General features: G+C 49.4%; 8 protein-coding genes across 8 annotated transcripts; 4 read left to right on the top strand and 4 right to left on the bottom strand.

Annotated features, from left to right (window-relative positions):
• Positions 1-339: 339 nt before the first annotated feature.
• HOO65_020504 (uncharacterized protein) lies at positions 340-2004 on the top strand (the record flags this gene model as incomplete). The annotated part of the gene is made up of 1 exon (XM_071000085.1): positions 340-2004. The coding sequence occupies one exon, from the start codon at positions 340-342 to the stop codon at positions 2002-2004; it is 1665 nt and encodes a 554-aa protein (XP_070861142.1).
• Positions 2005-2569: 565 nt separating this feature from the next.
• On the top strand, positions 2570-4217 carry HOO65_020503 (Peptide chain release factor 1, mitochondrial; the record flags this gene model as incomplete). The annotated part of the gene is made up of 2 exons (XM_071006688.1): positions 2570-2584; positions 3084-4217. 2 exons carry the CDS (start codon positions 2570-2572, stop codon positions 4215-4217), a joined length of 1149 nt encoding a protein of 382 aa, XP_070861141.1.
• A 639-nt stretch (positions 4218-4856) lies between these two features.
• HOO65_020502 (PRELI domain containing protein 3B) lies at positions 4857-5582 on the bottom strand (the record flags this gene model as incomplete). The annotated part of the gene is made up of 1 exon (XM_071000084.1): positions 4857-5582. One exon carries the CDS (start codon positions 5580-5582, stop codon positions 4857-4859), a length of 726 nt encoding a protein of 241 aa, XP_070861140.1.
• A 1421-nt stretch (positions 5583-7003) lies between these two features.
• Positions 7004-8248, bottom strand: HOO65_020501 (Retrovirus-related Pol polyprotein from transposon TNT 1-94; the record flags this gene model as incomplete). Its single annotated transcript, XM_071000083.1, has 1 exon — positions 7004-8248. One exon carries the CDS (start codon positions 8246-8248, stop codon positions 7004-7006), a length of 1245 nt encoding a protein of 414 aa, XP_070861139.1.
• Positions 8249-9866: 1618 nt separating this feature from the next.
• On the top strand, positions 9867-11426 carry HOO65_020500 (uncharacterized protein; the record flags this gene model as incomplete). Its single annotated transcript, XM_071000082.1, has 1 exon — positions 9867-11426. The coding sequence occupies one exon, from the start codon at positions 9867-9869 to the stop codon at positions 11424-11426; it is 1560 nt and encodes a 519-aa protein (XP_070861138.1).
• Positions 11427-11737: 311 nt separating this feature from the next.
• HOO65_020499 (uncharacterized protein) lies at positions 11738-12184 on the bottom strand (the record flags this gene model as incomplete). Its single annotated transcript, XM_071007097.1, has 2 exons — positions 11738-12041; positions 12096-12184. 2 exons carry the CDS (start codon positions 12182-12184, stop codon positions 11738-11740), a joined length of 393 nt encoding a protein of 130 aa, XP_070861137.1.
• A 1088-nt stretch (positions 12185-13272) lies between these two features.
• HOO65_020498 (Vacuolar-sorting protein SNF7) lies at positions 13273-14329 on the top strand (the record flags this gene model as incomplete). The annotated part of the gene is made up of 4 exons (XM_071006911.1): positions 13273-13453; positions 13611-13815; positions 13908-14116; positions 14178-14329. The coding sequence occupies 4 exons, from the start codon at positions 13273-13275 to the stop codon at positions 14327-14329; spliced, it is 747 nt and encodes a 248-aa protein (XP_070861136.1).
• A 975-nt stretch (positions 14330-15304) lies between these two features.
• HOO65_020497 (uncharacterized protein) lies at positions 15305-16675 on the bottom strand (the record flags this gene model as incomplete). Its single annotated transcript, XM_071006782.1, has 2 exons — positions 15305-16408; positions 16484-16675. The coding sequence occupies 2 exons, from the start codon at positions 16673-16675 to the stop codon at positions 15305-15307; spliced, it is 1296 nt and encodes a 431-aa protein (XP_070861135.1).
• Between the last annotated feature and the right edge of the window lie 4168 nt (positions 16676-20843).

The following is a 20843-nucleotide window of genomic DNA, read 5'->3' as shown; positions in this document are numbered from 1 at the left end:
TCGTTGCCATATTGTTTTTTTTTCTTCGCTTTTTCTTTTTTCGATTCCCATCCCATACGATACCACATTTTAGTCTTAGGACACTGCTTTCGTTATTGTCTCCCGGACGAGACTAAACAAAGCCCCACCATTTTCACTCCATCAGCATTAATTCCGTTCTGTAATTGAGCTTTTGCTACTCAGAGCCCCTTTGATATCGTGCTAGCCTCGAGCTTTTTTTTTCTTCGTTTTTCTCACCGACCTTATAGACTCCTCTGCGCGTCTATCATTCAATCTTTCAAACTTAGCGACATCTCGCGAATCCTATTTCTCTTTCTGTCTCTACTTCAAATTCGAGCCATGGACGCAGGCGGTCTTGCTCAAATGTCAACCTTCCCTCCCGCTCAGGCCTCGGGCCTGGCCTCCCGCCGTGGCGGCACCAATGTCAAGCCTCTCTCGTTTGACACTCTCCGTTCTGCTGAGCACAACGATACCGCTGTTCCAACCCCCCGTACTAGCCGTGGACACATGCTGGCTGGTCTGCGTACTGCTCCCAAAACTGCCACCGCTGCTGCTTACCCTGGATCTCCCGTGACTGCCAATAAGCCTGCCATTTCTCGGAATGTCAGCGGAAGTTCGCTTACATCGAACTCTACTGAGTTCAATGGTCCCAAGAGTGCTATGCCGCGCTTTGCTGGTCACCAGAAGCAGCAAAACTATGCTACTCTGGCTCAGATGACTTCTCAGTACACGCCTGACCACATTTTGGCCCCTCCTGAGATCCAGCTTGATGAGCAGGATCAGGAGCAGATGGATCCTGATCTCTACCAGCGTCTGGTCCATACCAACATGTATCTGGCGCAGCAGCAGCAGCATCTTCAGCAGCAGCTTCTTGAGGTTCAGGCTGCCGCCCAGCAGTTCCAGGGTCTTTCCCAGAATCCTCAGATGCAGCAGTACCGTCAACAGCAGCAGCAGCTGGCTGCTCTCTATGGCCAGACCCAACCTGCTCGCCAGGCTCAGCAGATTTATGCTTATGTCGACCCTACTACCGGGCAGACTCAGTATTTCATGGATCAGGGCTACCCTCAGTACGTCGATCAGACCCAAATGTTGCTGCAGCAACAGCAGCAGCAGCTTCAGCTTCAACTGCAGCAGATGCAGCTGCAACAGGCCCATGTCCAGGCCCAGGCCCAGGCACACATGGCTCCTCAGCAGGCTCCGCGCGTTCAAATTTCCCCCCCTACCGAGAATGCTGTCCCTGCCAATCGTTCTAGCTCGCCTCCTAAGCGGAACGAGACTCCTTCCGACCATGCTCCCCTGCCTCCTCCCTCGGCCAATGCTTTCCGTCGTGGCCACAAGAAGGTGACGTCGGTGGCTGCTAACAACAATGCCAACGCCTCCAATCTCACGATTGCTACTGAGATCACTGAAGACCCCAAGTCCGCTGGTCCTAAGAGCAATTCATTCCCTGCCAATGCTAGCGGTACCTATGGCCCTGGCCAGGCTCGTGCCGGCGAACACCCCGTCCGCCAGCCCCGTGGCCCCCCCTCTATTGAGGAGTTGCGCGCGAAGCCTACTGCCAAGTTCGAGGGTAGCAAGAACTTTGCTACTCGCACTCGCCGATCTGCCGTCCACAATCTGGTTCGCGCTGGTCTCGTGCGCCGCAAGGGAACCTCTAGCTCTACTGGTAGCATGAGCCCCGTTTCTGAGACTGCGGAAGAAGCTGATACTCCAATTACCGATAACGAGTCTGACTCTGGCCGCAGTGGGTCAGGAAGTCTTGCCGGTGATGCTGAGTCCCGGGTTAACACCCGCTCTCCCCCGTCCGGCTGGGGTGCTATTGGTTCGGATCGCCCCAACTCCCGCTCCAAGGATCGCAAGAGTGAAAACTGTGTTGAGGACCACAGCTTTGCTGGCATCTTCAAGAACGCCGGCCGTGAGGTCGAGGGTCAGGATCAGCGCAAGGCTCCCATGCTAGTTTTGACTAGTGCTGAGAAGCGCAAGACTACTCCCATGTATGCCTAAGTTGTTGGACTGAAGTAATATGCCTGGCTTCGTTGTCTTTTCATCATGTGCGCGCTTCACTGTGCTCTGTCTGTTCCATAATGATTCATGCTCACGTTTCCTTTATATTAATTTCTTGTACTCGTCTTGTCCTGTACACATCTAACAGTAGACTGTGTCTCTATTTGTCCTGCAGGCTTATGCGTTTCTTTTTTTTTTTTTTCCTTTCTTTTTTTTTCAAATTTCTATTCCACATTGATTACTGTTCTTGATTGCTTCACCATTTAGTCGCATTTCCCTCCTCCCCTTTTTTTTTTATCTTCCAGTTCGCTGCCCACGTTGAAATTTGAGAATCTTGGTGGCTATCACAAGATCCTTTCAGGACGGCGATGGCACTTCGGGTCCAGAACCTTTGTCACAGTATTTCAATGAGATATGTTTACTCAGTCGTTGTCTTTGTATGCTTTTTGTTCTTGCTCTTTTTGCTTCTTGAACTGGAGTTGTTGTCGGCTGGGGAAGGGCTGTTCTCGGAGGTTATTTTGTTATAGTTTTTTATACAAGAACAGTGAAAAAAAAAAAAGTTAAAATGATTGCTGATTATGTGTGTGGTGATATTTTTTGACATGGGCTTGGCACCTATTGGTGGAGTTGAACAACAATTTGTGGCTAATTCAGGCCATAAGTATATATACATGTTCCTTTTTTTTTTCTTTTTTCTGAAAAGAATGCGAGGCTCTTCTTCTTTGCACGGCCTAGACATGTGATGTAAGTTGCCCAATGTCGCGATGCTTGCGACAATCACAAACTAACGAGGATGCTAAGTCTACGATGGCTACGAGCCGCTGTTCAGACAACGCGGCAGCCTAGGAGAGGCCTCTGTGTGCCTACTATTCGCTGGGCATCAAATAGTGCGTTGCTTGCTGGTGCGTTTGCTGTACTGAGTGAGCATGGTAGCGTTGGGCCTACCTACTATGTACGCTACGAAGAATTTAAAATGGCTAACGGCTTTTGCTATTCCTGCTTTCCATTGAAATATAGGCGCTTCATTACCAGCAGCATTGCTCTTACGAGCCCAAACTCTATCGGCCGAATATGCGCAGCTTAAGGCGCAGCTCGACAGCGACTTTTCCACGGGAACAGCCAAGCGCATCGGTGAGCTAGCGTCGGTCGTTCATGCACTGGAGAAATGGGAGGCGGCAAAATCGGCCGTGTCCGAACTGGAAGGTCTGCTCAGGTCGCAGGATGTTGAACTGCGGCAGATGGCTGAGGATGAGCTGGATGCTACTCACGAACAGCTGGCTCACCAGACGCACAAGCTCACCGAGGCCCTCACGCCCAAACACCCGTTTGCTTCCATGCCGTGCTTGATTGAGTTCCGCCCTGGGCCAGGCGGCATGGAGGGCCGCTTCTTTGCGGATTCGCTGTTCCGCATGTATAAACAGTACCTGGACAACAAGGGCATGGCTGTGCGTGTCGTCAAGTACGAAACGTCAGATAGCGCAGGTGACTCGACCGGTGCCGACGGCGAGCTGCCGCTACAGGAAGCAATCCTGGAAGTGGCTGACGAGGGCGCATACGACTTGCTGCGTGGCGAGGCGGGAATGCACCGTGTGCAGCGCATCCCTGCAACGGAGAGTAAAGGCCGCACACACACCAGCGCAGTGGCTGTGTGGGTGCTTCCATCATTCCCCGAGAATAACGCCGCTGGAGAAGAGAACTGGGACAATCCCGAGAGCGACTTCTATATCGACCCCGAGGAGGTGCGGCTGGAGGTCATGCGTGCACGGGGTGCCGGCGGCCAGCACGTCAACAAAACAGAGTCGGCAGTGCGGCTGACTCATGTGCCTACCGGCACGGTGGTGGCCATCCAAGATAGCCGGTCGCAGCAGCGGAACAAGGAGTCAGCTTGGAGATTGCTACGGTCGCGTGTGGCACAACAGCGGCGTGAGATCCGCGAAGAACAGGCCTATGCACTGCGTAACTCGGTGCTAGCCAAAGATAAGATGACGCGTGCAGATAAGATTCGTACGTATAACTACGGTCAGGATAGATGTACGGATCATCGCAGCGGGCTGGACGTTCACAATCTGCCAAACGTTTTAGAGGGCGGCGAGATGCTGGGCAAAATAATAGATAGTGTGAGGGAGTGGTTGGTGGCTAGAGATATCAGAGCCATGATGGCTGATGAGGAGGCGAAAGTTGGAGTAGAAAACAAGAAAGGTAGCAAGTCTTAGGAGGCGTGGAGACATTGTGATCAAAAGAGCATTGTATATTAATTGCATTACTACATATAAGAGAACACACCAAATACCTACAGACATTCACGTGAGACAGAGGACAGCAACCTAACATGGAATCAGAGACATAGATAAGTGGACTTGGGGTTGGTGAATGAATGTTATGTAATGTACATTGAGTTGAATATGGATGGCTTCGGGAAGCGAAGAGAGGCAACTATGAGATGTGAGTTTTCATTTGACATGATTGGAGGAAGTGGAAAAGAGGAAAAAGAAAAAGAGACAATTGACAATTAGTATTGTCCTTCGTGGCTGATCCAAGTAACAGAGCGAGAAAGCCACGATAGATATGTAAGCAGAGAAAAAAAACAACAGCAATATCGGACGCCGCGCTGTAAGAGAGAGGGTAATGAAAGGACAAGGTAATGTACATGGGAATGAACAACAGATAAGCGAGGGGTATGCAAAAAGACCGCGATCGTGAGAAATGAAGGCAAGGAGAGGCAGACGGGATCCGGGGATGAGGAGGTGGCCTTATGGCGGCCTTCCAAGGCAGACCGGAACTGATATAAGTAAGCTGCATAGGTGGACGAATGCGCAAAAAACAAAGGAAGGGGAGAGAGGCTGGGCCAGCATTCAGGTGGCAGCTAATTGCCTCTCCCGCCTCTCACGGCGCACCATTTCTAATACAGACATGGGACTAGTGTTGCGTAGTCGTTCAAGCACGACATGCATACCCTCTCGGCTCTTTCCAAGCTGGTCCAGCGTCTTAGTTGAGGCTATTGACTCAATGCTTCGTTGGACGCCCTTAGCACCCCATGAGCCGACAAAGCCAGTAACAGACGCCCAGCGGTTCTCGTTGTTGGTCTGGAACGAGTCCTTCATACCGCGGAGCTTCTCGCCTAGGCGTGAGCGGAAGATGACAGTTGTCGTCACATTGGTTTCGTTGCTAATGGAGGGCGGGCCGGTGAAGTCTGTAGGCACCTTGTAATGTTGCTTCTCGACGATGGAAAGCACGCCGATGTAGTTGAGGTTGCGACTTTCGGTTTCCATCCAGCCCTCGCGGATATCAACCACGCTCTTCTCTAGTACGTAGGAAGACTTATTGTCAGAGGCACCGCCCGTCACGGATGCTGGAAGCAGCTTGAATACTGCGGCGGGAATGCGAGACTTCTTGAGGTGGATGCGTGTGGTGTGCAGACGACCAGTAGTGGGGTCAACATAGCAGTCTATAGTATCAGTGCCCATGACATGCTTGCTGAATGGATTCAACTTTGGCGATGAGTATCGCAGGAAGTAAGCTAGCGCAACGGCTGGAAAGGGATGTGAATATTTGTGGGTGGTCGAGTGTGTCAAGACCATTGTGGAAGATGACGAAGCCGCAGCTGGTTAGATGTTTGGAAAAAGGCAAGGAGAAGAGGAACTGGCTCAACTGTGTGCGAAATTGGGGGACTGGAGCGGTTGGCGAAGGTCAATTAGAGAGAATCTTGAGTGGGCGGTGGTTCGCTGTACACGTATTCGGATATAATATGCAGCTGGCGAACGGCTCGGCTCGTAAGCTTCGAGACAGAACAAATTGGGGGTTAGGGGAGTGTATTACAGGAGCTAGACACCAGCACAACCCCAAAATGTTGTAATCAGAGAGAGAACACCAAAAAGGGTCGCCCGGAGATGTCCCTAAACAAGACAGATGGAAAATGGGTGTCGTTGTTAGGATGCCTGAGCTGCGGATTTCTTTTTGAGGCGGGTAAAAAAAAAAAAGTAGAGCCTAGTCGGCAGGGACGGCCTCCGAAAATGGAAAAGAGAAGAGGGAGTGCAAAAGGGTTTAGAGCGAATTGGGATGGAAGATAGCAGAAAGCCGTGGAAATCGAGACAAGACAAAATTGGGATACAAGTGGTGGATTAAAAAAGGAGGCTAGATACAAAGCAATGTGAGGAGTATATGGAGATTGAGATGGCAATCAAATGGAGAGTAGCATCAGGGAGAAGAAAGAGGAGACGAAGTTGGCAAGAGCAGAGAGAAAATTATTCAGTCCGCCCGTCATCAATTCGGCGAGCTTTTGGGGAAGTGGCAGGGAGTGAGGGAAGCAACCTTTGGAAGCACTGGAGGTGCTTCCTTCCTTCAGCCTGGTGGACTAAGCCAAAAACGAAGGAGTGAGGTGCCACTTTTCTAATTTTTTGCTGGCTTTTCCGGGTATCTTATTCGTCAATTGCTCCTACAGCTCTTACTTCGAGTGGCTCTGCTGACTTTATGCTAGCTACTTATCCCGCTCTTGCCCTACCGTTGAGAGAACTTCATCCCAGCCCTTGATGCAAATTGTCAATCACATGCTTTTCACTACCGTTTTTCAATTTTTTTTTTTTGGAGAAAGCCAACAAGAGAGAGGGCTGGATCTTCTTGGAGACTCTGATTGGCTGTTTTGGAATAGTGGGGCAAAGACATGCCACCTGTCGCTGTCGGCTGTTGCCGCTTCAGAACTAGTCACATGATGGTGGGCTGCAAACGGGGTCGGTGTGGGCTGATGGTGGCATGGGAGACGAACAGGTTCTTGCTGTGCTCAACAGTCCACGATCGTCAACCTTGGGTATATAATGCCTGCCATTCTCATAATGCCAAGTCTTCCTTAATATATGGATAAACAAACATGTATTGTAGACCTTTCTTTCCTTCTTGGTATTCTGCGAGCTGGTATCGTGGATAACTAAGCTACTATATCCGATTCGTGCATTGACACCTATTTTACTTCTGCCGATACTCCAATCATATTTCGTCTCATTGGCAATTACATTATCTCCTTCTGAAGCGGCGTGTAATCCAACACATGCATGCCGTTGATACGCTTGACCTTGCACCAGGGCTCATTTTTCATAACAAGCACGTCGTCGCGGTGCACCCACGTGATGTCGAAGCCCTCCAATGCATTCAAAGCAATAACGTTGGTGTAGTATTCAGGTACCAGCCACACCTCAGGGAAGGTGACATATTGATAGCCATCCTCGTAAGACTCAATGCGGAGCTCTGCTTTTCCTACACCTAAAACACCCACTTCCTGGCCATGCGCAAAGATTTTCTCGCCGGGCTCTGCAGGCTCAAAGTCGGTTAGACGCGATATGTCGTTGCAGACACAGATGGTAGACGAGGCACTGATAACCCAGCTCTTGTGCAGGGGGTGTAGCTGGGCAGGGGGCTTGGCCGGATATGTTCTTGCTGGCACTGGGGTAGATGTGGAAGAAGGGACGATGCCTGTCTGGGTAGACGTTTCGGAGCCTATTGTAGTGCTGTTATCATAATGGTCACGAGTCCAACCAGCCACGACTTCCATGTGGGGGGGCGACAAAACGACTTCTGATGTTTCGGCAGAGAAGGAGGTCTGGACAGGAGTGACATTGCCATTGCGGGCTTTGGCGCGGGCTTTCTCTACGTAGAAATTGAGACGCCTATCGCCAGATAACACGCGTTCTATACGCTGCTCGACCTTTTCGCGGACAATGAAGGTTGGCGGCCGCAGTTCAGGTACCAAATAGAAGCATCCCGGAATGCCTCCAGCATGCGAAACGCCACAGATACACGCATGGGAATGGTCGCCTTCGGGCTCAGGACCATTGAACGGAATTGCAGTCTTAGAGGCGCTGTTTTTGACGTGAGCGCATCTGGCATTATCCTTGCGGACCTCGAGCTCAAGACAGGCTTGCTTGTACTCAGCCTGCAGGCTGTGTTGGAAACACATCTCGATGACTTCCAGCGTCGGCTCGCCTAGCTCCTTCAGCCGGATCGTACCGCCAGTATGCGTGTTGTATACATCCAGCATGCGGCCCACGGACTCCTTGAACTCCCGAATCGGACTGGTGGGATTGACAAAGGGGGCTTGGATTTTGCAAGCTTCATTCCAGCATGCCATGACATTTCTAATCCACAACTGGGTGCCAAGTTCAGTGGTCGGAGCATTGATTAGAGATTTCCATGTTTGGCGGAGTTTCCAGGAGCGCTCAAAACGGTCATCTACTCTTGACCATAGTTGTGAGTCCATGGCTTCTAGAGATATAGTGTGGTTGGCGCTTGGATTGGAAAAGGGAGCGGTTAAGGGCTCGATGTGATTGATTGCAGGGCAGTTTGAGATTCAGAGCCGAGAAGAAAAGGGGGAAGGGGGCATAAGAAAGAGCAAAGTCGGTAAGAGACGATGCAGCTGATGTGGCGTGTCTCCGGCGTGTGGTTGTAGGTAGAGGTAGAGGTAAGGTGAAGGTGAAGATTTTCTGCGTTGCTCATTTTTTCTGTGCATGGGTGAGAATAAGTGGGGCGGGACTTGCTGAGACACGGTAAAGGTTTGGGTGGGTAGGCTAGCTAGTAATTATCATGAACAATGGTAGAGACACGGGCAAAAAAAAGCAGTATTATGCTTAGGCTAGATGATAGTATTCTCTGCTATTTTAGCCGGCCTGTTAATTGGAGCTTTTCAAATTATTTATTTTGGGTGCGCCGGCGCAATTAGTAGACTAGGAAGAGGCGCTATTTGTGTGCAGCGTCTTTCTCTAATAACTGCACTGGGATTTGACAATGTTTTAATTGGTGTGTGTATATTATCATGTGATTGAGACTGGACTTTTGCAATATGTTGAAACTACAAGCCTTTAGGTATTTGCTATACTGCATACTGTGCTGTTGTTGCCCTAGGTCAGACGCGCCTCCTGCGGAGCCTCGTTGTTGGCTATTTACTCTCCGGTACCATTGTCTCCACATTTAACCTCTGCCGTTTACGTACAAACGGACAGCAGGACACCAAAACGACCCTGCTGTAGGCTGAGTTTTGACAGAACGCTTATCGACTTGACTAGGCTTGGACACGATAAGTCCTGAACACGGTCTTATTATCAGACTAACAAGCCGAGCGCATTTTACTTGCGCTGCCACGAGTCTAAGAACTGCCAATTCGGGCCACTGAACCCAGACTCAACGAAATCTCCTGGCTTGTTCTCAGGTCTAGATAAAGAGCAGCCTAGTGGCAGCACTCCGCCATAGCTGGGAGGCTCGAGATACGGGCTTTATTAGCGTTGAGAGGCCGCATCAAGAGAAATGCCGTTAACAGCCATATGTGTTTGTCTGCGGTTTTACATGGACTCGACTATAAATAGGTGGCTTGTTTCTGGGCTTTGTCTAGATCCCAAGTTTGTTGCTTTCTTTGCATCTCCATTAATCCCATTCACTTGCTGTCAAATTCGGATTCGCAGCACAGCCGCTGCACTCTACCACCTCGTCCCCAGTACAAAGTATTAGGAAGCGGCTAATTATATACGACATCGCTGGCGGATAGATTTAGCTTTGTATTTGCTTTCTTCTGCGTCTTCTGTGGTCCGTCCTTCCTCTCACAGTTACGTCTCGCATACAAAGGCCAAGCTTCAGTTTAGAGAGACGTGGGAGAGAGTCATTGAAATAAAAGGCTAGCATCTTGATAAGCTACTTCTCCTTCGTCTGAGATTTTCAATTAGCAGCTTTGTTGACTGTCCAACCGAGAGACCACGAAAGCGAACTGAGGTTTGCTGCTTCCACAACTTCATCTGTACAGACAAGTTATTTAGCTATCGCCTTTTTCGGGGGGCTGTACGTTATCCTATCTTTCGGTCTTCTTTTTACCCAGTTATCTTAGAGCCATGATGGATATCAACTCCATTTCTCACAAGGGCAAGACTGCCGTCAGACAGGAGAGCACCGACTGCGTTTGGCTTTCCCACGTGACGAAAAGCATTCGCATGGAGCTTCTTAAAAACCTCTTTGTGAGCTCTCCGGCTACTGACAAATTTGTCTCTCAGTACGGATCAAAGTATCCTCACTTGTGTTTCAGTGACTTTTCTGGCGTTATAGCCCTTACCAGCTGTCATGGCGACAAAGGCAAGAGCTACCCCGCTGCTGCCGTATCTGTCCAGGATCTTCTGAATCGCCTGGATGGAGTTGTTAAACAACAATCCATCTTAGATTTACGTCAGCGGTTTGATGCTTTTGACAAGATTGTTGGCGCTCCGGTTTGCGATTCTCTTGTTCAAACACGTACTGCCAATCAGTGGATCTATTCTATCTTGGTTAGCATGGTATACTATATCGAGGGTTTATCTTCTGCAGAACTCTATGGCAACTCTGAGAAGAAGCTGCCGGAAAAGGATGCCAAGCCTGACTACACCCCCCTAACCCTGACACCTACAAAAAGCACCTCTATTTCTACCGCAGAAACTCTGGTCAATGGCTCTGGAGTGAAGATCATTGAACCCACCAAGGCGGATGACCAGATTCCACTCTATGAGGCTCGGGCTATCAAGCAAATCAAACTTCGAGGAGCAAACCTCATCGAGGCCTGGAATAACTGCCCAGAGCTTGCCAAACTTTACTCTTCTCCTTCTCGGCACTGGGCGCCCACTCAGCAGGGCCTGGTCAGTGCTAGCCGTGCCAAAAACTCGTCAATTGCGGGTGTTAGTAACAGAGTGTGTGACCTCTTTACTACTTCGTTCTATCCAGCCCTCGACTATGATGTGGCTAGTCTTGTTGCAAGTGGACAGCCTTTTGTCCGCCGGGAGCAGGCTGGCTCTTCCGTGGCACCGCTCCGCCACCTTGGAAGCGATGCCTACTTTACAGCCTTCCACTCCTACCTCATCTCAGCATTTGAGGCCGAGGTAATTGGAAACTGTGGTAACGAGCCTCCGGGAGCACGGCTATCGCGTGTTTGGGAGACGGAGGATAGTGAGCGCTCTTTCTCCGGACTCGCTCTCTTTCAGTTCAAAGGTGCACCTTTCCATATCAAAAAACACAAATGCAGCGTTGCGCGGATGGATGCTGAAATGACCTCTGGGCTCTACTACGGCTCTATTCTCACAGACAATGAGCCATTTCTGCTTCACATGCTCAATGGTGTCGAAAATACCCGTGGTTACGATCAGCATGCCGCTTGGTCGCTGCCCGCTATGAAACAAATGCACGGGAGCTGGGATGGCAAGCGCTGGCCGAGTGTTGTGTTTTCGCGCGAGCAGCCCGACACCCTCAAGTTCCTCGCCAAAAACTGCGGGTTGCCTGCAAAGATGTTGTGGAAGGCCGGGCTCACGGGGCTCAATGCCCACTCGGTGCTCCGGGAGGCGCATAAGCGTACGCTAGTCATTGATTTCGTTCAGGATGCCGATGCGGCGAGTAGCGGCGTGATCGGAAAGATCGTGAAGATGAAGAGCATGTAAGTGTGCTCTGTGCGTGATAGGGGAGGGATAGAATGATTAATGAGATATGACACCTTAAGGCTTTCATTTTCAGTGTTGGCGTCGGCGCTTGTTTTTGCATGGGTTTCGAGTTTCAATGGTGAGAGAGACACTTTAATATTGACCTTTACATCGCGTATATCAAATACCACACAAATGTCTAAACGGGGCACTATCACAAAACCAACGCTCTATCCAAGTTCAACTTCTTCTTCCGGGGTATCGTAGCAAAGAAACATGTCTATACGAAGATGTCTACATGAAGTTATCCACAGCAGCACCAGCGGCTTGGATTAATAATAGAGATCAACCACATCCGGCTCGGAAACAAGTCTCTCATACGTATCAAGGCGAAATGAGCCCCCTGGCCAGATGGCGAGCGCATGAACTCCCACAGATGTGTAGCCCAATCGTTTTGAGGGACGCTTTATCGAAGTTATGTAGCCTATGACATTAGTCCAGGTACCGATATCGACAGCACTAGCCTGCAGATCATCTACATGTAGCTGGATATCCACGGAAGCCTGCACATTGTTGCCTTTCGGATAATCGTGCTCTATGGTGAGAGTTGCTGTCTCAAATGTATAGGCCGTGACACTGTGCACATAGGCTGCGTTAGTTGCGATATTACTAGCATTTGGGGCCACTCACCATCCGAGGAAACGCACCTTATCACCTACTTTAAGCTTGGGAAGACCCGATAGTAGATGCAGTGTTGAGGCGTCTGGTAGCGAGTTCATGATGTAGCCATGGTGAGCTGGATAGCGGAATTAGTGACTACTATGGCTTGCTTGTCAAGGACATGGTTTAGTAGATGATCATGTCTAACCCTAGTGGCATTTAGCATAGGGGTTGAGTCGACTGTTTCTGCCTGTTGTTAAAGCATTAACACAAGCGCTGCAAATAATAAAGCGAAATCTGTTAGTACACTAACAGTTTACCTCCTTGCTAGAAAACTTGTCGCAAGGCCTTGGAACCACTGAGCCTTGGGAAGCAAATCGCCGAAATGAAGTGAAGAGGCATTAGATCAATAGATAACGGGAAACATACTCCACAACATCCAGACTCTCAGCCTTCTGGCTTGAATTAGACAAGACTGTATTGTATTCCCTTTTGGTTATATCCCTCAAAGCTTTCTCTTCCCTTACTTCCTCGCAGAGGGGTGGTTTTCATCACAACCAGGTACGTTCTGATTTGATTCTTTCTTGGTTTCTTAGGCCTTCTTTCCATTGTCTTCTTAGGGTCTTATCCCCTGTATTTTTGGGCATCTCCAGCACCTTCTTCCATATCGCCTCTTTCGTCATTTCGGTTGACCCCACCAAAGCCGTTTGACTATCAAGCTCTGGCCTTATGCTTGTTACTTTTTATGCCTCGGAATTATTCTCATCGACGTTCTAACTCCCATAACCTCTTGCCCCTCAACCGACTAGACTATCTCGACACCTAGATACGAGCATTTCCGATAAACGACATAATAGTTACCAACAAATTCAACCGACGAATCACGAACGACGATATCCGAGAATCGCAGTTGTTTTTAACATCTCTTTGACCTGACCCGCTTGCTCACCCCCTCTTCGTTGGCAAGCCTCTACTGATCTTTGAACCCACCCATCACTGGAATCTCTGCTGTAGCGATAGAGTCTTATTCCGCGACTCTGTCGTTTCTTTCTTTCCTCAATCAACCGCATTATTGCAGGCTCACTTGGGACGCTACCATCCGCAAGCAGCCTCCACATTTATCGCAGAGGCTACATCCACGAGGACCCAACTAGCTTATCGCTCGTATACCACACTCCGCAATCTCCCATCAAATACGCAAATCAAAATGTCGGGCGTCTGGGGCTGGTTTGGCGGTGGTGCGGCCAAGAAAAAGGACACCCCGAAGAATGCCATCGTTGGCTTGCGCTCACAACTGGAGATGCTGCAGAAGCGTGAGCGCCATTTGCAGAGTCAAATGGACGAACAGGATGCTATTGCGCGCAAGAAGATTGCTACAGACAAAAACGGTAAGGGGATATTCCTAGCTTTACACTGGGGTCTTGGAGTGGACAGAGAGAGGAAGCCCCGGCTACGTTGGTAACCGGCCAGTCGGGGTTAGGCCGGATGGCTGATTGACAAGATCTAGATAGCTAACCCTGTCGTGCATGTGAATGCCTATTATAGGTGCCAAGGCTGCCTTGAGACGCAAGAAGGCCCACGAACATAGCCTTGAACAGACTCAATCCCAGATTGTGACGTTGGAGCAGCAGGTCAACGCGATAGAGTCAGCCAACATCAACATGGAGACGCTGGCGGCTATGGAGCGTGCAAGTGCGGCCATGAAGCAAATTCACGGCAAACTGACGCCAGAAACCGTCGATGAGACTATGTATGTTGCAAAAATATAGTGGTGCTAGAGGCTATGCAACCACAAGGACGTAAATGGAAAAACTAACCAGCTCTTCACTTGCTACAATATAGGGCGGCTCTGCAAGAGCAAAATGCACTCAGCGAGGAGATTGTCGGTGCCATTACCAACAGCAATATTAGCAATGCTGTTGATGAGATGGATCTTGAAGACGAACTCGAGTCGATGCAACAAGAAATGCTGGACGGCGAACTGCTCAACTCAGGGAGCGTTCCTGTCACAGATGCTGTGCACAAGATGCCTACAGTGTCAAGTGGTCCTAGTATGTTATCCCCTCCCCCCTCCCCGGCGCGCACTAGTTGCGTTTAGACCTGTGATTTGAGCTTCTGCGACGGCGCGGGTTGTTGAGCTAGATACTAACAAGCACTTCTTTTTTTTTTCTCCCCCTGCTGTAGTCAAGGGCAAAGCGCCTGCTATCGAAGAGGACGATGAGGAGGCAGAGTTGCGAAAGCTGCAGGCTGAGATGGCCATGTGAACAGGGCCGGCAATAGTCTGCATCTCTGTGTCATCACATACAGAGTTATTTACACTCAGCGGAGCTCTAGTCCCTCGATTTCACGATACCCCCATTTTCCTCTAACTCTTTCGCGTATAACATTCTCCCACCAATCAACATGCCCAATTTTTTCGTTTGACACCATTTGCTCTTTGTTTCTCCTTTTCCGTATTTATTGCCCTTGTTATGTTATTGCTTTCCTTTCTTTCTTCTTCTTCATTTCTACGACCACCCATCTGCTTTCTAGAGCTAGCTAGTGGCTAAATGCGTCAACGCTGGGGATTTCATCTATATGAATGCGGGATGGTGAGTGGAGAGATGGGGAGAGGCGAGTTCTCCCGCTTCCCCTCCCCCCTTCTGGCTTCAGGCTCTAGAGTACTTGCCGGGGGTCACAAGTAGAGAGCCCAGCCAAGTGGGACAGGTCAAGTTATAGTTATTGTTCTTGTGCCAGTAGAGTGGAACAAGGGTTGATATGCATAAGGTTGGTTATCCTGGTCTTCAGCACGCCCGAGACGCCCAGTCTATGTTGTTTGTTGTCTGTATCTAAGTTTCTTTTTAAGTGGCCGGCTGTTCATGTCTTTGTCTCAGTCCTGATTTCTCCTTATACTGGCCGTTTGTTGTAGCTCGCCCTTACTTGACATAACAAAGCGCATTTACTTTTCCTGGTAAAGTTTTAGGATGGCGGGGACCCTAGTCTCGCCCTCACCGCTTCGTGACCAGGGGGAGGAGAGTAAAGAATACACTGTGATTACGGAAAGGAGACAAGATCAGCATCTTCAAGAATCAAGAGCTATTGCATTGTTCAATCGCTTAGACTGGTATTTATTAAGAATATATATTTGCACGCCCTATTGCGCATCACAGAAAAACTATCAGGGTATCCTCGAATCAACACATCCTTAGTTGTGAGCTAGGCTCCAAAGGCCATGTTCTGTATTTCCTCATCCACATCATTTACTGGAGGGCGTAGATGACACCAAGCTGGTCAATTTCGTCGCCTGACTGGCCAGCAAAGCCAATAATCTGGAAGCCTGCAGGAGCGTTGTAAGTTTCGCAGACATCAGTAGTTTTACCAACCTCCAAGATGTTATTCTTGGTGGTAGTCGCCTTGATGTAGAAGATACGGGTGTTACCGTCTTTCATGCCTTGGCACATGTAAACAGTCTTCCAGTACTCATCAACCTCCAGGTTGATGTCCTTCCAATCACCGCCGAGGCCACCGTGCGAAAGCTTAGTGTTGTCGTTAAGGGTAACAGACACCTTGTCAACACGGTTACCACCGGAGAAGCCAATAGTGGCAACCTTGGGGCGGCCGGGCTTTGAAGCTACGTCAACAGCATCGTTGAACCATTCCAGGCCGTGGGGAGCACCATACAGGTCAGACTGGCGCAGGGTTTCGCTCTGAGACCAAGACAGGGTGACCTGAACGGGGTCGCGGTCACTTAGCATGCTGCCGTTAGGCTGAAGGAACTTATCGCCAACATATTCAAAAGTAGCGGCATTGAGAGAAAGCAGCTCCGAGTTGCGCGAAAGAACCTTGTCACCCAGCTCACACATCAGGGTATCGGAAGGCTTGCTGCAGGTGATATCGGCGGCAGCATTGCCCTGGCGCACCAGGGTGTACCAAGCATCAGACATGCCGTTCTCGTTACCAAAAACGTTGATGTTGTCGGCAGTACGGCTGAAGATAGAGTTGGTATCGCCAAAGACCATCACGGCGTTGCCGGTGGACCATGTCTCGATGTACTCAGATATCTGGGCGAGGTTGGCTGAGCGTGCGGCGACGTCATCACCCTTCATGCCAAAGTCGGTTTGAAGGTTGTACATATCGATGTAGACACCCTCAGTAATGCGCGCACGCATGAAGGTGAAGCCCTTGGGGGTATCGCAATCGCCACCCTCGGCGTTGGAGCACACATTCCACGGGATGCGGCGGAAGTCAACAAAGGGGAATTTGGATAGAGTGTTAAGACCATCGCCCTTGCCACGGTCACCGGAGGTGAGGGTACGGTAGGGGTGGTTGTCGGCCCCATAAAGAGCGGCATGGCTTTTGAAGTCCTGATTAGTCTAAGTTAGTAATTGTTTTGGGAGAGGGATGGGGCAAGAACCATATTGGGCCGTCTGGAAACTTACGGACTGGACGTTGATAACATCGTAGTTAAGCTCGCTGAACAACGAGCCGATGCTCTGAGCGTTGGCAGTCTTGTCGCCCGGAACATTCGTGTCGTCAACGTTCATGGTTAGAACATTGAGGGTGCCCGAGGCAGCCTGGACCAAGGAGGGGGTGCTGAGAGCAGCAATGGTGGCAATGGTGTTGTACTTCATGGTTGCAAGAACTGGTGTGTATATACAAAAGTGGGAATATAAGATACGATTAATAAAGACAGGCGATAACCAGTATCAGATATAGACAGAGGTTGAGGGTTTAGAGTCAAGAAAACGAGTGAGTGTATAAACAAAAAGAGTGTGATAGCAGTATGCCGATGAAAAAGAGTGTACACTATCAGAGATAGCCAGTTGTCAATGAGACGATTAGGATGGTGGTGGAGGGTAAGTCCAATATGTCATCTGATGGTGGGGGAGCTGGCCGACTTTATACGATATCATTGCAGACTATACTTTGCCTTTAGGAAAACAAATAGAAACGAGTATCTTGAGTGTATCTCCAGTCACCACTTGCAGTCCTCCTGAAGTGCCCTGCCGATGCCAAGCTAGCGCCTCCTTTTCCTATATCACGGCAGCTTAAAGGCCCCCATGCCCATGTGATACCCCTCTCCTATGTCAAAAGCGACGTGATAATTTCCTCCCGCGTCGTTCCTTGTATAGAAGAGCTTTCTTATTATAGCTCAATACAAAGCTGTTTGGCTGAGATTGTGATATTACTTGCTCACTGATAGCTCTGTGACAACTTATTATTCTGGTTGTTCTAGGTAATACGAAGCTACCACTACTTATCGAAGCATTATAACGCCCAGCATCAGGTATAGTAGCATTAGATTAGACGCTCTCTTGGCTCTCGACAAGTCTACGTTGCTATAGACTTTATGCAATACGCGCAGGAGGCGCAAAAAGGAGACCAAAAAGTAAGGGGAATCTCGTAGCGGCCTATGCTAGTAACGGCCTATGGTCCGGTCTCTTGACCTTCCGGACTCTAGGCGCCATCCTAACGGGATTGACCGTGATGTGCCGATACTGCCTCGAGAAGAAAAACGCAGCAGGCCTCGTGTAGCACATAAGGAGCGCACAGCGTGGGCCAACAGGATGTCGGCTGTGTCATTGTATAGGAAAATAGCAATGGCAGCCGGCTCCGGGAGGGGTTTCACCACCAATGGGGAAGTTTAATTTTCGAGTTGCTATTTTAGGCGGCTTTCGAGCAGTCAAGGTTTGTTTCCTTGGTTGTTTGGGTGAACTGAGAATGATATTACAAGGGGCTGTCTGAGCACTGTTCCCGACGAAAAAACACGCTATCGTCGATTAACTACATGGGGGGCGGGGGAAGGGGGAAGGGGGGCTGTTAACAATGCCGGGAGAAAGGGGTAATTTTTGCTGTTGTCCATGACTGTTACACACTGAATATGGGGTTGTGCTATGCAGATACAGTGCCTGGGCCTTCAGCAGCGCCAGAGCCAGGCCTAGCATTGAATCCAGCATCCAGTAATAAGATTAGTCTGGCTAAGCGCTCCTGTAGTTCCATAGAAAATATGCAAAAATAAAGACTTACATCTGGAGACTATATAATGACAGAGCCTATAAGGCAAGGGCGACGACCCGTCTGATAGGGATACTGCGGACCGTTTTATTAACATAATGCGCTGAGAGACAAGTGCAAAATAAGGCGCTCGATGTTTGGGGGCAATGTGAAGGAATCTGGAGGCGGTGTATGGGAGGGGCAGCAGTCTGTTGGTTGTTTCAAGATAATGCAATCCATGCTTGTTGGTATAAGGTGACACAAGGGTCGTTATACTAGACTGCAGTAGTAATAAGATAAAGCATAAACCTCCTTTACTAGAGTTGTAGGTTGAATCAGGATATCCCTACAAACAGCCCCCAACCCCTATAATTGATTAGATATCTACAAAGCTTTTCGTCGGAAAGTGGAAGGCTTCTGCGAGTTAGTTTAAATACGCAGCTATCTCTTCAAGCGGATTTGCTTTGCAACTCTACCTCCGTCACAACAGCTCTGGCTTTGGCTCTTTTGTATAGCGGTGCTGTCGCTGTGGTCTGTGGGCGTGGGGCTAGGAAGAAGACTGGAGACTTGGACACGACGGAGAATAAAGCGCCACACTACTCAGACTTGGATTCATATATCACGTTCTCCTTGCCGTAAACGTCTCCAAACACTGCAGGCCAGGGCTCGATATCACTGAGGACACCACTGTTTGTTTCTGAGACTGGCTCCTTGGCATGCAACGCCAAAGGCATCCGACAAATGGGGATAGACTTCAACTGAGTGGTTGTTGCTTGGAAACATGGCCAAGACACGTTAGGGCCAAGACACCTTGTATATATCAGTCGGTCATGCGCTTGTAGCCCATGGCAAATGAATGGCAAGCTATGACTTTTCACTACCTATCTGCTAGCAAAAGCATTGAGCAGTGGACTTGGTGAGATTACCAAGCAAGCCAGAGTTGAGATTGGTGTCGCCAAATCTAGGGATTTTACACGGGCTTTTTCCTGAGTGGGGAGACATAATCTTGGCGACAGAGATCAACGTCTGGGTATTATGTGTCAAGATAGCCTCTATTGACAAGACCGAACAGATGTTTCCGCGGGCAATATTGAGGCCGAGTAAGACGATATAGGCCGGGATCCACGCAGGCGTGTTCATGTCCCGTATGCTTCTTAGGAGGACACCGGTCTTAGCTTAATGGCACTCCTTGATAGGCGGTGGTGGTGGGGGTGGATATTTCGCGAATAAGTAGGTTTAGTTCTCATCTTTATTTTCGTGCCCTTTGTTAGGGCTGGAATCTGCATCAATATCGGGTGGTGGCGTTTTAGAGCTTGAGTAACTAGAAAAGCTTATTTAACACTTGGAATTTCTCAACTGAAATGGTTGCCTAATCTAGGGCTATATGTATCATAGCCATGATGGCTCCATAAAGTGTAAGCCTAGTGCCAGTCTCGGCTATAGCATATGTTCCCTCATCTCGGGCCGATGGAGCATTCGCATGAAGATATGGGATGCCACCAATGTCCCATGTAGTGATAGGTTTGGCTTAGAGGCTTCGTAGCTCCCGTAGAACTATCCCGGTGCTTTTGCTTCTCCTCACCAGCATTTTCAGAATCTTTTGATGCAAAAAGTATTCCACCATCTGAGCCAATGGCATTCTCGGGTGCAGACTTGTGTATTCCGGGGGTATGACTAGGCCTAGACTTAACACCTCGACAGCAAGAAAACTCATAGATTTTAGAGGGCCGTTGGTGATCCCGGGGTAGACACTATTTGGTTTGACCGTCTAATCAGGGCAGCCGGTTTTCGCTGAGGCGCATTCTACCAACCCGCCGGAAGCGGCGGGTTAGTAGGCCGACTTAGATTGGGTTTCTGGTTGGCAATGTTCCTTGAGGACGACGACCACGTGCTGTGGACTTGGAAAGTGCTGCAGCAGACCGTGGAATGTAGTTCCTATTGCTTAGGACGCTAAAGCGTTCGTCTCTCAAGGCCATCGCTCTAGGACGAACAGGTTTGCACTACTCGACTTGACCAGTAGCTTCTTCGGGGCAATGTGCATGTGGGTGGGATTCGATTTCGCCTACACTATTTGGCTTAATTCAAGACTAGGTGTTAGCGGCTCCTCATAACATTAAAGCTTTACATTCACTACAAAAGCGCCACATACCCGCGATAGCTTGTACATTCTCAACCTCTACGGCGCTTGATGGTGAAAGCTGATTGACAAGCTCTTGCTGATGAAAATCACCTATGGCGGTAGCTCGCTAGAGCAGCTCCCATCGTGACAAGGCATTGTGCATTTAGGTGCGCCGCTTTTGTCGCTCGATAGGAGTCCTTAGGCGGACCAAATGGGACTGAACCAGTGCACATATAGGTTGCACAAGCGTATTTGAAGGGACGCATCGGAATTGCAAGCTTTATCAGCCTCTCCGCAGCAATTTGAGTGTATTTCCCGGCAGCGCGGGCCGTTTCCACGGCGATTTGGGAGCCTTGTTTTTTCTGTTTATATAGAGGTACCATCATTAGCCTAGATCCTATTTATTTACGCAATACCATATCTCACTCACCTTTTTGGGAATTGGGCATGGGCCGGCTGAAGTCGAGTCCATCCATAGTGCAAAGCTGATTTGTAGAAAGTTTAGAAAATATCGTGTCCAACAATGGGATGTGTGAGAGAGCATGATAACAAGGGTTATAGACCCTATTTGAGACGCCCGCCCCCAGGTCTTGGACACGACAGCATCAATTCTCCGCGCCAAAATAAAAATGCACTGCTAGGAACATTGTGTCAATACACTGCGTTACTTTTCCTCAATGTCGCTG

The sequence above is a fragment of the Ceratocystis lukuohia genome (assembly GCF_044167205.1).
Source record: "Ceratocystis lukuohia strain C4212 chromosome Unknown Supercontig2_pilon, whole genome shotgun sequence".
Lineage (NCBI taxonomy): Eukaryota > Fungi > Ascomycota > Sordariomycetes > Microascales > Ceratocystidaceae > Ceratocystis > Ceratocystis lukuohia.
This window is presented reverse-complemented; position numbering and strand designations above follow the sequence as displayed.